General features: G+C 60.5%; 1 protein-coding gene across 9 annotated transcripts in view; it reads left to right on the top strand.

The window, feature by feature from the left end:
• NCOR2 (nuclear receptor corepressor 2) overlaps positions 1–15,183 on the top strand; it is a 183,484-nt gene that overhangs the window by 112,263 nt on the left and 56,038 nt on the right. For 8 of the 9 annotated variants that reach the window (XM_021698586.1, XM_021698587.1, XM_021698591.1 and 5 more), the window contains 3 exons: positions 2,302–2,429; positions 3,750–3,922; positions 5,888–5,950. In XM_021698586.1, coding sequence (XP_021554261.1) covers positions 2,302–2,429; positions 3,750–3,922; positions 5,888–5,950 — 364 coding nt within the window. The remainder of the gene's footprint in view (positions 1–2,301; positions 2,430–3,749; positions 3,923–5,887; positions 5,951–15,183) is intronic. The other variant, XM_021698590.1, reaches the window with a different exon arrangement.

Genomic DNA, 15,183 nt, shown 5'->3' with positions numbered 1-15,183 from the left:
GGATGGAGCCCCAGCTCACTGTTACTCTTGGTTTTTCGTCTTCTTCACTGTGCTTGAGATTTAGAAGGCCAGGAGCCAGTCGACAGAATGTGTGCAGCTCAGTGTCAGGCGTGTAGTCAGCCCTCGGAGAGTGTTGGCATCTTCCTAGTGGGGTTTCTCCAGGATTCCGAGGGGGGAGGGCCACAGGAAGGGACGTAGTTCAGTGTGGCACAGATGCAGACCCCCCTGGGCCTCTGCCCCTATTAGTCAGGAGGCATTGGCGCGGGCTGGGCCCCCGTGGGTGGGGAGCTGCTCCTCCTGGCTGTGCTGGGATGGGCAGTGGTCTGCTTTGTGGAGGATGAGATCCCGGGGCGCTTTGAGGCCCCACCAGGCTAGATCCAGGGAATGATGATAGGTGCCTCCTGGAGGGTGGCCTGGAGTTGGGCCCATGTGGCCGTCGGGAGGGACAGCAAGAAAACATTTGGAGTGAGGCTGCCTAGGCGGGGGGGGTCTGAGTGCAGATGTAGCTGAAGGCAGGTGTTGGAAGATGCCAAGCTTCTTGTGGTTGGAAAGCCCCTGGAAAGCCTGGCGTCAGGCTCCCAGGTGTTGTAGAAGTCAGCAAATCTGACAGGTGGAGACAGTAGCCACACCAGGTGGCCCATGGGGCAGGGGACCCCTCCCCAATCAGCCACGCTATCTCTCCTGCCCTGGAGCCAGGTCCCTGACCCCTGCTCACCCCCCCTTGCCCTCGTCAGGTGAGTGTGCAGAGGGCACGCTGTGTTGGAACAAACCAGGAAACCTCTCTGTCCCCCTTTCCACTGCTGGGACGGACAGCTCCAAAAGAGACTTCGCCTTTTGGGTGTGAGAGGTGGCCATAGCTCCTAGGTGGCGGAAAGTTTATGCTTTAGTGTTTGAGGGGTTCTGGGGGTGAGGGACAGGCTACTTAAGGGCCAGCCACCGGAAATTGGCAGCAACATGGTGGGGGTGGAGGGGCTGCTCCAAGTCCAGCCGTCGTGCCCCTTGCCTCCTCCGACAGAATAGAGGGGGTTCTTGGAGACGGGGAGGCAGAGGCAAGCCAGGCGGGCCCAGGGCAGCTGCTGCCACAGCTTCAGAGAGCGCAGGGTTCCCTGCGAGCATGCAGACCACGCTCTGGGCCCCAGCATCCGCAGAACGCCCACCCCCCTGCTTCCTAAATTCCAGCCCCACGAGAGGGTCTAGGGAGGGGGTCGCAGGCCGAGGCAGCCTTGGGTGTCGGAGTCGGACGGGCGTGTGTTCCTGATGCGGAAGAAAGACGCAGGGAGGGAGCGACACCCCGCCTGCCCCCCCATCCATCGGCATGGTTTCTTTCTCCTTGTCTGATGATCGGTGTGACCGTACCCCTGCCATGCGCCCAAGGCTCTTCAGTGGCAAGGCTTTTCCTTTCACTTGGCTCATCAGCACGGAAAGATGGTCTGGTTTTGCAGTTGCCTGCAGGGAGGACTTTGGGGTGGCCGAGAGGATCAGTGTATGTTTTAAAAGAAATCAGGCAGGGCAGAAAGGAAGTCGGGCAACCTCTCGGGAAGGAGCAGGCCGCCCTCACTTTCTCCCCTGTCCTGACGTGGGCAGGCTCAGTGGCCCAGGGTGATGGGGCAGGCAGGCCCGTACGTGCCTTGCCGCTGGGCAGATGAAATAAGAGCCTTCGGGAGGAGGCTGGTTTGCTGTGAGCCCCTTTCATCTCCCCCTCAAGTGGAGGTTCGCTTCCCCTTGATACGAGGAGAGCAAGCCAGCTGTTGCAAGAGTGGGTCCTCGACATGGCAGCAAGCACCTTCAAATGGGCCCAGGACCCAGGACACCCCTCCCGCCCGCCCATTCTGCAGATGTGGTGACAGGCTGAGAGGTGGCCTGAGCTTGGTCAGGGTTGTGTCCCCAGGTTCCCTGGTGCTCAGTCTGCTCTGGCCAGAGGCCGACCGGCGGCCCTCCCCGTGCTGTTGATGGTGTCAGTCCCGCTTTAACACCCACGCCAGACTCCAGTTCTGTGAGGGTGCTCTCATTTCCGCCTCCTGGCCCCGGGCTGAGGTGTAGGCATGCTGAAAAGCCCTGCTTTCAAGGGGCAGAATCAGCACAGAGAGGTTAAGATCCTCATCTAAGGTCACACAGCCACCAAATGGAGGACGCAGGAGTTGAGTCCAGGCTTCCGATTTCTACACCTTGCCTGGGACTCCTGCCTCCCGAGACCCCGTGGGCTACAGGACCCCAGGCTGTGGCTGGGGCTTGCTCAGCCCAGGTGTGGAGACTCACCTGTCTCACTGTTTTCCTCCTCCCCACGCCCCCCCCCCCCCCCAGCAGCAGCAGCAGCAACAGCAGATGCCCCGGAGCAACCAGGAGGAGAAGGAGGAGAAGGAGAAGGACAAGGAGGCCGAGAAGGAGGAGGAGAAGCCGGACGTGGAGAACGACAAGGAGGAACTGAGCAAGTAAGGCCGCCGGGCCGCCCAGCTGGGGCCCGGCCTCGCCCCCCCAGGTGGTGCGGAGCTGCTCCCGACTCCGCTTGAGGCTGTGAGGACAGCGGTTTGGCATCTACCGATTGCCTGTCGGGAAGGGAGGCATTTTCGGCTCCGTCTGAACCTGACAGCCCCCCCTTCCGGAAGCCTGCCCGGCCCCCTCCCCTCTCCTCCCGCCCGCCCTTTCCTCCTCAAACCCTCTGGAGACCTCAGAGACTGATAGCTCATTTGAGCTCTACTCCTGAGCTAATAAATCTAGGCAATGACTTTGGAGCTCTTTGCCTCCTCATCTCCTCCCCCTCCTCCGCCAAGTCTCCCGAGATGCCAGGCGGGGGAAGGGGGATCAGAGAAGCTGGCGGAAGGACTAGGTATGCAGGCGGGCCCTGCCCTCACCTTTAGATTTATCGCTGTCAGCGTGAGCTCTTGCAGATCAAGGCACAGCCTCCCGTGCCTGCCAGGGGCGGGTGCCGAGCACAGCCAGCTGGAGATTCACACCGGAGGGGGGGCGGGCACGGCTTCGTGCCAGGTACCTGGAAGAGGCTCAGGAATGTGGCTTCAGAGAACATCTGGCTTCGTTACCCCCTGTCTCCCAGACGTCCAGGCAGGGCCTTCGGGAAGATGAATGGGAGGCGGGGGCGGTAAATCCAAGCGGCCCCACAGTCAACCCTCCTGAGTCGGCTTCTGAGAAAGCCCCAGCCCTGGGTACGGAGGTCACATGCACCCCCACACACCTGGCTCAGCTGCAGAAGCCCGGCAGGAGACTTCCCTTTTGTGTGTGCTGCAAGGCACGGTGGCCCTTGGTAATAACTGGCAGCAAAGCAAGTGCCGTTTCTAGAGCCCCGCTGAGCCTCTGTGCTTTGGGGAGTGAGGTGGCCTTGTAGGTCGTACCCGCCTGCACCCCATGCACTTAGTGCAGTAGTCTTGCGGACGGGTAGCAGAGAGCAGCTCCCTGTTGGGTGTGTGAGATGGTCTTGCAGACGGCCTGTGTGTAGCTCTCCCGTTTCCTACCGGACCCCAGCCCTCCTTCGGAGAATATAAAGCTGAGGTTTGCACAAATACAGGGGCACTGCGGAGAGCCGGTAGCCGCGGCCCCTCGTCTGGTGCATGGAGAAGGCTTGCGGATTGCGGCCCACCAGCCCTTACCCCGAGCTTTCCCTGACTCCCAGCCTCTGACTGGTACAAACCCCCTGGCAGCCAGCACTCCTCGAGCTAAAGAAAAGCAGGTCTCTTGCAGTGGCTGTCTGGTTTCCTGACGCAGGCGAAGCCATCCCTGTCTCTCTCTCTGGCCTTCAGGGAGAAGACGGACGACACCTCTGGGGAGGACAACGATGAGAAGGAGGCAGTGGCCTCCAAAGGCCGCAAAACTGCCAACAGCCAGGGAAGACGCAAAGGCCGCATCACCCGCTCGATGGCCAATGAGGCCAACAGCGAGGAGGCTGTCACCCCGCAGCAGAGCGCTGAGCTGGGTGAGTTTCGGGCCGGGGAGGACGGTGGCTTCTGAATCCCAGCTTTAGCTTCCGGACTCACTGGGTGGCCTGGGGCGAGTTCCTAAACCTCTCTGTGCGTCCTCATCTACACAGTGCTTGCTGGGGTGTGGGAAGGGCTCAGTGGCTGTCAGCCCTGGTGTCCCGGAACTGGGAGGGTTCACGTAAAAATCCCGATTGCCAGTTTGGGTTCTGTTCTTTAATCAGAAGATCTGGCCGTGCTTGGCCCCCGTTTCCGCCAGGTAGTGGTTGGCGCTGAGTAGCCACCACCCCTTTTTAGAAGGACCTGGGCACAGACTGTACCCGCCCCCCCCACCCTGCCCCCAGCCCCAGTAGGCTTCTGGGTTCGTGCTTCACTTCTGTGGGGCCTCAGTTTCTCCTGCTCAGTGGACATCCACCCCCAGGTGCTCTGAGCCTCATCCCCCTCCACCTCAGGTTGTGGGGGGTGGTGGGGGGGAAGAGATGGATTGAGTAGCAGTTCTCAAGTTCAGCCACAGGGGGGCAGCCAACGTGTGTCTGTCATCTGTACCATTTTGGCTGTTGGGGGGCCCCACCTTCCCACCTCTGTGGGAGCCCCCCTCCCGGACCTTGAGTGCTCAGGCTGAGGCCCCAGCCACCAGAGTACCTTCCCAGGGTGGGAGTTGATGGAGGTGATGTTTCGTTCTCACAGATGCCCCCTATCCCACACCCAGGGTCCGTGCCAGACACCTGTCCCTTCTTCCTGTGGGAGATAATTTGTACCCATTTCATAGATGGGCTGTTTGAGGTTTAGAGAAAAGATGTTGCCTCCGTAGTCGGGGAGTTTAACCGGGATTCAAGCCCAGCCCCGTTAGCCACAAATTTCATGTGAATCCTGTAGGCTCTTGCTGGCAGCCCCTTGGCGCCTAGAGGCCTATGCAGTGGTGGACCTAACTTCTGGGAAGCTCCTCTTGGGCCCCAGGCTGATGTTGGGGCTAGTCTGCTGGGTGTAAAACACCACCCCGGGCCCTCCAGCGGGCTATTCCAGCACCCCCACCCTGAGCTCAGACTTCATAGCTTCCCTCTGAGGGTCCCTTGGGAAGGAAGGGGGAAGTTCGTGAGGTCTCACAGATTGGCAGGCTGTGGCAGCAGGGAGTGGGGGCCTTCTCCCCTCTCTCGGCTTGAGCTGTTCCTTCTCAGGGGGAGGCTGCCCTGGGGGGATGGTGGGGGCCATCTCCCCTCTCTCGGCTTGAGCTGTTCCTTCTCATTTCCCTCCTGCTGGAACTTCCCTCCACTGGTCAGCTGGCCTCTGCCAGCACAAACTCCGGGCCTGGTGCTGTTCCAGGCACTGAGTCCATGAAGCCGGTCCCTCATGTCTGCCCTCTTCATGAGGTCTTAAGCAATTTACGGGGCAAGACCTGGGCTCATATCTAGGGGACCTTGGAGGAGAGACCCCAAAACCGTGCCACAGCAGAGGCCTGGCCAACTCTGTGTGATGTCAAGGGGAGCCATGTTGCCCTTTCTAAAGCTTCATCCTGACCAGGGGGAGTTGGGGGAGAATATAGCAATCACCCTGTAGCATTCTCAATGAGGCACCTTATAAGCCCCAGCGGACAGTTGGCCATGTCTGAAACCATTTTTGATTGTCACAGTTTGAGTGGGGACTACTGGCATCTAGTGGGTTAAAACCAGGGGTTTAACAGCAAAGAATCACTCATACTGACAAGTCCACGCTCAGATGAGGTCCCTGCCCATCCAAAGCTCACATCCCTTGTTCCCCTGACCTTCATGCGGTCACCGTGCTTTCAGGTAGGTCACCCTCTCCCCAACCAAGTGCACGCAGAGATCGTTCTCACAGTCCAGGCCCTGGACCACCTCAGTGTCCCTGCCCGTGAACTGGGCTGATTACACCACCCCCATCCCAGCGGGTTGTGTGGAGGCTGGACCGCCCCTCGGACTGCTGTCCATGCACCCCGTCTTCCTTTTTAGCTTCGATGGAGATGAATGAGAGTTCTCGCTGGACTGAAGAAGAGATGGAGACAGCCAAGAAAGGTGAGGGTCTCTGGGGGCTCTGACCCATCTCGATTGGCATCCAGGTCCTGAAGCTCGTGTGCTGGGGAGGTTGAGGCACATCAGGCCTGAACCAGGTGCTCTGGTGCCATCTGGAGGGGCAGGCTCTGCTTTCGGGCTGTTCTCAGATTGGTCACTTTTCCTTGGAGTCTCAGTTTTGCCCTTCAGTGGCTGCGTTGTCAGGCTCCACAGTGTGTCCCCAGGGTCACATCAAGGCACAGCTCCGAAACCGTGCAGCTCATGCTGTGGACACGGGTCAGTGGACAGCTTCTGTCGCCTCCGGGGTCAGCAGGCTGCAGCCCCGTAGATCCTGGGGACAGCACACCTGGGCGTCTGGGAGGGGAGGCACAGAGCTTGCCGGCAGCCACTGCGGTGGGGTCACAGAGTCAAGCTGTGTCCCCCCCTCGGTTGTGTCATGTCCCTGGAGGCGGCTGGAGGCCATGTGAGGTAGTGCTGACCTCACATCCGCCTCCAGAAGCCAGCTCTGTGTTCCCTGGAGCCGGAACAGCAGGGTCCTTCCCTTCCTGGCTCAGTGACCTGTCTCTGTGCCTCAGTTTCCCGTTCCGTGAAGTGGGAGGGGCATCCGCGTTGGCCGTGAGGAACCAGAGATAACAAGCATCGAGGGCCCTGAGGATGGGTCCTGCGCTGTCGGGGCTGCAGCCACGTGGGTTCCTTTTGTCTCTGGGCCGACTCCTCCCTCGCCCGTGCCCAACACTGACAGGGAGGCTGAGGCCGGGTGGCGCCTGAACCCTGTTTACCTGCCTGCTCTCATTTACTCTGATTCCAGCTCCCAGAGGGGCTCTTGTTTCCATCCTGTCTCACAGAGGAGGAAGTGACTAGTGGGGCCTCCAGCTCTCGTCCCCCTGGCCCCACAGGGCCCCACCGCTGACGTGCAGCTTCTTGTGCCCAGAGCTCCAGGTCGTGACCCACAGAGGGAACAAATGGCCTTTTTTGTGAAGGCCCTGGGTGCATGGGGGCAGGCGAGTGTGAGGACAGGGCGGCCTCCAGGCCCCCCCCTCCACCCTGGGAAGGGGCTGCTGTGTGACCTGAGTGCTCTGCCCTGGTGTTTCAGAAACCGCCTAGGAGCAGCCCCAGACCTGAGCAGGCTCCTCCCGCCCTCCCGAGGCCCCAGGCCCCCCTGCCGAACTCCCCGCCCTGGAGCGAGACCCACCGAGGCCCTGGAAGATGAGAGGTTTTCAGCAGAGCAGTGCAGTACGCGGGGGGCCTAGGCATTGTCTCTAGCTGCAGGGCACAGGGGGCTACACTGTTGCTTTCCTTTGTCCTCTGTCCACCGTGTGGTTCCAGGATGGATTGCACTACTGGGTGCAAAGGAGGCTTCCCTGAGAGCGTGTGAGCTTTTTCCTCTCCGTTATGTAATTTCGGCAAAACACGCATAACATAAAACTTACTGTTTACTATTTAAAAGTGTACAGTTCAGTGGCATTAAGTATTTTCACAGTGTTGTGCAACCTTCACCTCTTCCTGGTTCCAGAACATTTTATCACCCCAGACGGAACCCCGGTGCCCACAAGTGGTCACACCCAGCCCCCAAGGCCTGCCAGCCCCTGGCATCCACTCATCTCCGTTCCGTCTGTGGATTTGCCATTTACATGAATGGAATCCTGCAGTACGTGCTCTTCTGTGTCTGGCTTCTCTCCCTCGGCCTCACGTTTTCGAAGTTCCTCCACGTTGTAGCGTGTGGGCTTTGTTCCTTTTTATGGCCGAGCTCTGTTGCATGGCGTGGAGGGACCCCCCCCCCCCGCCCCCGTCCTGCTGATGCATTCATTCGTCCTTTGGCCCACGGTCATGGGGCTTGTTTCCACCTTGGGGCTATCGTGAACAGAGCCGCCGGGAACATTTGTGGAGGGTTGCACGTTTTTTTAACCACGCGTGAGACCCCTGCGTCTCAGCTGTTGGCAACGATACCGCCCGGCACCCCCCACCCCACCCCACCCACTGGGGCGGTGAGGGGCTCCATGCGCATGTCCCAGGACGGCCAGCCGGTGCTCCCACGCCCCTCACTGCCCCCCCCGCCCCCGAGTGTCTTCTGTTGTCACGGCGGCTCCATCCCTGGCTCCCTCCCTGTTGCCTGGTAACCGGGAGTTGGCCAAGTTGGCGGCTGTCCTCTCTCCCTCTGGGAAGGGCAGATCTGGGGAATGGGAGGTCGGCCGGGATGACTCACCAGCCGAGACGGGAGTGTGCCCCACTGTCTCAAGGTTGGGTCCTCGCAGCGGCAGTGAGCTCATCCTGGGTCCTGCCCACAGAGACGGCAGTGCGAGAACCCCCTGGGGACTGAGCACGCCAAGGCCCTGCTCAGTGACATTTGTAATAATGCGATGAGCGCCAGCGTGCTCGTCTGCCGTGAATTACAGCAATCTGGACAATTACTGCTCAGGGTGGCTGCTAATGGCTGTGTGTTCCAGGCGGCGGGAGGGGGCGGGGTGGGCAGGCAGGTGCTAGCAGCCCCAGCAACTGCTCTCCAGCATGGGCAGGGGTGGGGAGGCTGGGAATGTCGTGGAGCCCCCGTCCAGCCCTCAGCAACCCAGGAAGGCACTCAAGCAGCTATGCTTCAGGCAGATGGCATGCGCTCATCTTGCTACCCAGCCTCCCCATCGACCCAGTGCTGCACCCTCTGCCGGGCAGGGGTACCCAGAGATGAGGCGGCCTGGTCCCTCCCGTGGGCAGCCCAGGGAAGCAAGCAGCCAGGTGTCCCCAGGGTCTTGGGGGTGCTGAGCCTACCTGGAGCATCCCAGAAGACTTCCAGCAGCCTGGCCTGGAAGGTTGAGCTGCAGAGGACACCCCCCCCCCCCACCCCAGCCATCCCCAGAGAGAAACCAGGCCTTTTAAAAGCTCTGTGATCTCAGGCAAGTCTGTCAACCTCTTTGTGCCTCTGTTTCCTCATCGGTCTGGTGGGAATTAGAATATCGCCCACTGTGTGAGTTTCCCTAACAAGGCACAAACAGAGGGGGCCCTAGAAAGAACAGCAGGGCGCTCTCTCCCAGCTCTGGAAGCCAGAGGTCCAAAGTCAGGGTGTGGGCAGAACCACGTTCCCTCTGACTCTAGGGAGGAAACCTGTCTTGCCTGTCCAGCCTCTGGTGGCTGCCTCGGTCCCTGGCGTTCCTTGGCTTGTGGGCACATGGCTCCCATCCCTGCCTCCGTCTTCACGTGGCTGTCTTCCCTCTGTGTGTCTTTGTCCAGATTTCCCTCTTCTTATAAGGACCCACCCTCATCCAGGGTGATCTCATGTCTGTAAAGAGTCTTTTTCCCAATAAGGTCACCTTTAGAGGTGGCAGGTGGACATGAAATTTGGAGGGAACACGGTTCTGTGAAAAACGAAACAAAACCCAGAAGAGCTTAGGGCAGCAATGTATCAGGCATATTGAGGGCCCCGTCACCATTTGTAACTCTCACTCGTCCCTCAGCCGTGTGACCCTGGCCTGCCCCGTCCCTGTCTTGGCCTCATTTCGCTCCTACTCTAGCATGTGGCTGAGACGCCATCTCCCGGGGGCATCGTAAGGGGGCGTGAGCCATAAATGTACAGTTCTTAGTATACAGTAGGCGCTCAGAAGTGGTAGGCCCACAGTTCAATACAGCGACTCTGGAGCCCTTCGTGCTGAGTTCAAGCCCTGGCTCCCTGTGCACATGTTGGGGAAGTGGGCTGGAGGTGAGTGACCTGCTACGCAGGTGTAAAACGACACTTGGAGGAGGTTCCACAAGGCCAGAGAGGGTTCCCCTGAGGTGGGAGCCCTTGGGCTGGCACCCAGAGCACAAACAATAGTAAGTAACACTGCATGGTACTTCTCAGTATTCCTGGGTGCGAGGCAGGTGCTGTTCTTAGTTCCTTTATTCAGATTTGGAAACCAGAGCTCAGAGAGGTTACGTGAGCTGTCCCGGGTCACACAGCTCTTAATTGGTGGAGCTGGGGTTTGAACCCAGATACTCTGGTTACAGAGTGGGAATGGGGCTGCTGTGAGGTTTGAATGAGTTAGTCCATGGCTTGGCTACTATTAATCAGATAAGGAGGGGCACCGGGCACCTGGGGGGCTCATTCGGTTAAGTGTCCGACTCTTGATTTCAGCTCAGGTCCTGATCTCAGGGTCGTGGGATCGAGTCCCACGTTGGGCTCTGCACTCAGCACAGAGTCTGCTTAAGATTCTCTCTCTCCCTCTCCCTCTGCCCCTCCTCCTGCTCGTGTGTGTGCGCTTGCTCGCAAGCTCTTTTGCTAAGTAAATAAATAAATAAATAAAAATATTTTTAAAAAATCAAATAATGAGGGAGGGAAGAGCATTCCAGCAGCAGGAACAGCACGTGCAAAGGCCTTATGGCAGGGCAGTGTGGTCGAGTAAGAAGATGTTGAAACACAGAGTGAGGGGGAGAGAGGCAAGGGATGGAGAGGCTGTTGGGATCCTGGCCTTACCAGCTGTGGGATGGAGTTTGGCTGTTATTCTCAGAGCATGGGGAAGGGGTGGGGCAAGGGACACAAAGCTGCAGGGTTCTGGGTGGGCAGGTGGGCACTTTCTCTTCTCGGGTGCATGGAGTCAGGGCTGCCTGCCCCGGGGCGCACGCCAAGGAGGGGCTGAGCATGTGCAAGAAGCAGCCTCCCCAGGAACCCGGCAGCTCTGGGGAGCTGGCTGCCCGCCCTCAGGCTCCGCGCCATGCTGGGCAGGAGGGGCAGGCCAGGCGCTGGGCTGGGATGTGAGTCTCTGGTTCCCCTGGGAAAGGTCAGCCTGGCCTGGCTCAGAGTCTTGACCCAGCTGTGCGGGAGGCCCGGGGCTCTGCTGGCAGCTCCTCTTGGTCCCCAGCATCTCGTCTCTGGTGGGCAGGGTGCCAGCTGTGGAGGGGGTGGGGAAGCCCCTGCTCACACCATTCTGGGCCAGGAACAGGCGCCGGCCTAGCTCCATGCTGCCAGCCCCTCCCTGGCCTCAGGTGGCCCGCCTGGTCAGGTCAGAGAGGCAAGGTGAGCCGCCCAGAGTGGAGGTGGCCCCGGGCAAGCCTCCCGGGCAGGGTGGAGCTGAGGCCAACCCCAGAACTCTCTCTCAGTAACCCTGGGCTTGCAGCACTCGCCCGCCTCACCCCCAGCCCCCACCACTTAGAAACCACTAATGGCTTTGCACCTCCGAAGTGCTTGTTGTGAACACTGGCTGGTTTAATTAGTTTTTACGGATGAAGAGGCTAAGGTTCAGGGAGGGGAGGTGTGAGCCCCCAGCCACGGAGCTTGGAAAAGCAGGCCCTCCCCATGTACGTGTCGGTCTCCAAAGCCTCCTGCCGCCCATGCTGCAGGGACCGCAGACGAGGAGCGGCCTGTGGGCTCTGCCGGGACCGGGCACGCGGTGCAGTGGTTAGTGCTCCGGGCCACCTCCGGTGCAGGGGTCAGTGAGGGCCCAGAAGGGGACAGGGCCAGCCTTCAGTGGGTGCCTGAGGGAGGCTGACGTAGGGGGGCGGCGGCGGCATCAGGGCCGTTCGAAGGGACAGTGCGGCTCCCCAGGGCCAACGCAGGTGGGGAGCCGCTGCCGCTCTCGGGCTGCGATGGGGGAGTCACATCTTGGGCATGTTGCCTCCCAACCCGGATGCTCCTGGCGTGTGATGGTTCAGAAGGAGGAGAAAGTCGGGTTTCTGCACGACCTGGGGGTGGAGGGGGCGGCCAGACTCCGGGGCGGGCTCGGGCCCCTCTGTTGCTCCTTGTCAGCCCCCTTGAAGATACAGTGAGGCACGCACCAGCTTACTTCGTTCCCAGGAGAAAAATGCGCTCGTCCGCGTTCAAGCTGCTGACTCCTCGGGGACAGCGCCTGGCAGCTCACACAGCAGTGCTGATGCGCGTTTTCACGTGGCAGGTGCTCCCCAGTTTGAGCACTTTGCACGCGTTACCGTACCAGCGAGTGTTCCACGTGTGTGGACGTACACGTGTGCACGCACGGGAACACACACGCACTTGCGCTTTGCAGACGAGAGAGCCGAGGTCCAGAGGGCTGAGTGATGAGGCAGCATGTGCACAGCGGGTACCGGAGCCGCTCCGCCCCGGGAGCGCGTGCTCTGCTCTGTAGGAAAACCTGGCGCTGAGCGTGTCACATGGCCTTTTCCCAGCGTGGTGGGCAAGGCCACGTTAGGTCACACACAGGTGACTCCTTTTCATCTTGAGTGTCTTCTGGAGCGTGTGTTGGGGGGAGAGGTGGCTATTTGACATCCTGTGGATGATTTGTGGCTCTCACTGCTGAAACTAGGGCTTATTTTCAAAAGCATAAATGGAAAGAAAAAGGTAAGTCACAGTTCAGGCACAAAGTTGTCTAGCCAGGATCCTGACGGGATTTCAGGACTGGCCAGAGTTTTGGAAGCTCTGACACAGAGTCGGTGCCCAACAGGGTTGCCAGCTGAATGGCTGAGTCCGTGTCCAGCCCACCCGGGGCTTGGGGTTTCTGAAAGAAGGAAGTGCCGTGACTCAGGACTAAGCCTGCTGGATTTTTCCCCCTCTCCTTCGACAGTGTTTTGGGCAGAAAATTTTGTTTCACAAACTGGAGTTTCTTTTGGAAAATGGCAGCGGGCAGGAGGGGTGAGGATGTGCCCCTCTTGCAGGCGGCCTGTGCTTTTCATGGAGGGAACAGGACGCCTCAGGGTTGGAAGGGGTTGGCTGGGGTCGGGGAGCCACTGCGTTTCCTGGAAGGGGGTGCTGGTTTGCAGAGAGAGCGGCTGTGTGTTCCCTGGGACGCAGAAGGATGGTGGTGTGCCCCCCTGGGTGCTACCAGGGCCCTCACTGCCCTGTTTATTACGTGAACTCACCGATGGTGGGCCGGGGGGTGGCTGTTGGTGCGGGTTCATAGACTCTGGGGGGGCAGCTGCCTGTGGCAGGGACCTCGAGAGGGAGCCGGGCCAGGGACAGGACAGGGACAGAGGCCTCTGTGGGGGCTGAGTCACTGCTCCCGCAAGAGCAGTTTGTCACAGGCCCCCGCACAGTGCACGGGAAGCTTCCTCTGACGGTGGCCAGAGCAGGCAGCGGCCAGGCTGAGCCCCCCAGGCCACGCTGTTGAGGCGCCCTTCCCACTGCCACCCCTGCGGCCACCCACTGCTCCTTTGTCTGCTTCGGGGCTCCGAGTATGTGACTCAGACCTCCTGGCTTGACTTCCTGTCTTGGTCAATTTCACTTCCTAGTTCCTGCCTCCTGATTCTTCAGAACGAAACTCTTTCCTTAGAAATTAGAAGTGGGGTCGGGGAATCCAGACCACAGGGGACATTGGGAGACACTGCCATCTGGGCACAGGAGTGGGACGCTTGTGGACAAGTCCCTGGGTGTGAGAGGTGGGCACTGCCACCGGCCTCATCTGGTGAGGGTCCAGGGCACCCTGCTGGGATATTCAGCCCCCCTCTCAGGAGCTCCTTCCTGGGAGCCGCAGGGAGGAGGCACAGGTGCCATGGGAGACCCGGGGGGCCCGCAGACCCAGACACACGGGGAGTCCGGAACTTTGTTCATTTGCCAGGTGCCTTCTGTGTGCCCGGCAGTTACGGGTGCAGAGACATGACAGTCAGTGAGCAGTGGAGCAAAGGGGCTAACTTCTGAGGGCGAGGATGGCAGGGTGGCTACGGGGGATGGCTTTAGAGAAGCTGGTCAAGGACTCTGAGGAGGTATCACTTGAGCTGAAGGAGGACAGAGGCAGATTTGTGAAAAAGCCATGCAGGTGGAGGAAACAGGTAGTCCTGGGTCACACTCAGGGGCTGGGCATAAAAGGTCCCAGTGGCTGGAGTGGGTGGGCAAGGGGAGAAGTAGGGAGCGGGCTGGCCAGGTGGGTGGGGCTGGTTCTGCAGGGCTTCACGCGCCACACTGAAGCCTTTGGATTTTACTCGGAGAGGCACGGGTTGTCATTGGGAGATGGGCATTCTAAAAGCTCACTTGGACCTCCCTGCAGGGTAGGATTGAGGGACGCAGGCAGAAAGTCCTAGATCCCTGACATGGTTGGGATCCCAGGATGAGGGGTGGGTGCACAGGTGCGTCCGGGATGCCTGTTGTTCCTTGGGTTTCCGTGGGCAGGACATAAAGGCTGAGGGCTAAAGGGACAAGCAGGTCAGTGACCCTGGAGTTGGAGAAATCGGTCATGACCTGGATCTGGCTCCAAAGTTCAACCCCGTTAACTTTCAAACTCCCGGGAGCTGCCTGTGACATCTCTGGCAGGTGTTTCTACGGGTGCAGGCTGCTCTGCTTGTCAGGGGTATCTCGGAGAGGGAGGAAAGACGCGGCCGTCGTCCCGAGACCCTCGGGCAGCAGAGAACCGTTGGAGGACTCCAAACCCTTCCCCCGGCCCTCAGTGGTTGGAGGTCTCATTTGCACTCGGAAGAGGCTCCTCAGATCCTGAGCTTCCTCCTGGAATGTGAAGCCAGGCCCGCCCATCCATAGACCAGTGGGTGCTGGAAGGAGTGCACGGCCCCTTTCCTGTGGTCCCAGACCTCCAGAGTGTCCCACGGAGGGCCTGGCAGCATCAGGCCGGGTGGGGGGCAGACCGCAGGTGGAACTGGCACCGGGGAATGACAGCGGAAGAAGCTGTTTGCTCCCCGTCTGCTGGGGTGGAGAAGCTCTGTTTTTCTGAACCCTCATCTGTTCTTACCGCTGCTGCTGACGCCGCCACCGCCACGGATGGGGAGAGAGGGAGGGGGAAGCCAGTGCCAAGTTGGCCCGCCCCTTCTGAACCTGGGCTTCTGCCACGCTCCCCCGCCCGCCCGCTCCCGAGAGCCTCCGTCTGGAGGTCACATTCAGCCCTGACGACGCGTCTCGCTGGGTCAGGCAGCAGGAAGATCCAGCCCAGGCGCGCAGCGAGGCTGCTCGGGGCACTGCTGCCCCGTCAGGCTTGGCTCTTTGGAGTCCGCCCAGCAGGGGCGTCCGGGGACTGGGGGCTCCCGGCCAGCACCCCTTGCTGAGCGTCTGTTCAGGGTGCACTTGTGCCCGGAGGAGCCTCGGACACGGTGCACCCTGGTGACGCCTGGCACGGGGCACGAGCACACAACTGACAAGTTCCCACCGCCCGCCCCCATCGGCGAAGGGCACCTCGCACGCCCGCAGCTGCGGGGGGTGGGGGGGGACAGTGTCAGGACTAGCAGCGCGGGGGGAGCCGGTGGTAGGAGCCCTGGGCCACCGGGGCGGGCGGTGCGGAGCTGCTTCCCCGCCCTTCTCCGAGCCAGCCTCCGCCTGCCTGCCTGCCCTCCCTCCCCTCCCCTCACCTGCGCCTCCCCCCCCTACC

The sequence above is a fragment of the Neomonachus schauinslandi genome, chromosome 14 (assembly GCF_002201575.2).
Source record: "Neomonachus schauinslandi chromosome 14, ASM220157v2, whole genome shotgun sequence".
NCBI lineage: Eukaryota > Metazoa > Chordata > Mammalia > Carnivora > Phocidae > Neomonachus > Neomonachus schauinslandi.
The sequence above is the reverse complement of the archived record's forward strand: the minus strand, read 5'-3'. Positions and strand labels throughout refer to the sequence as shown.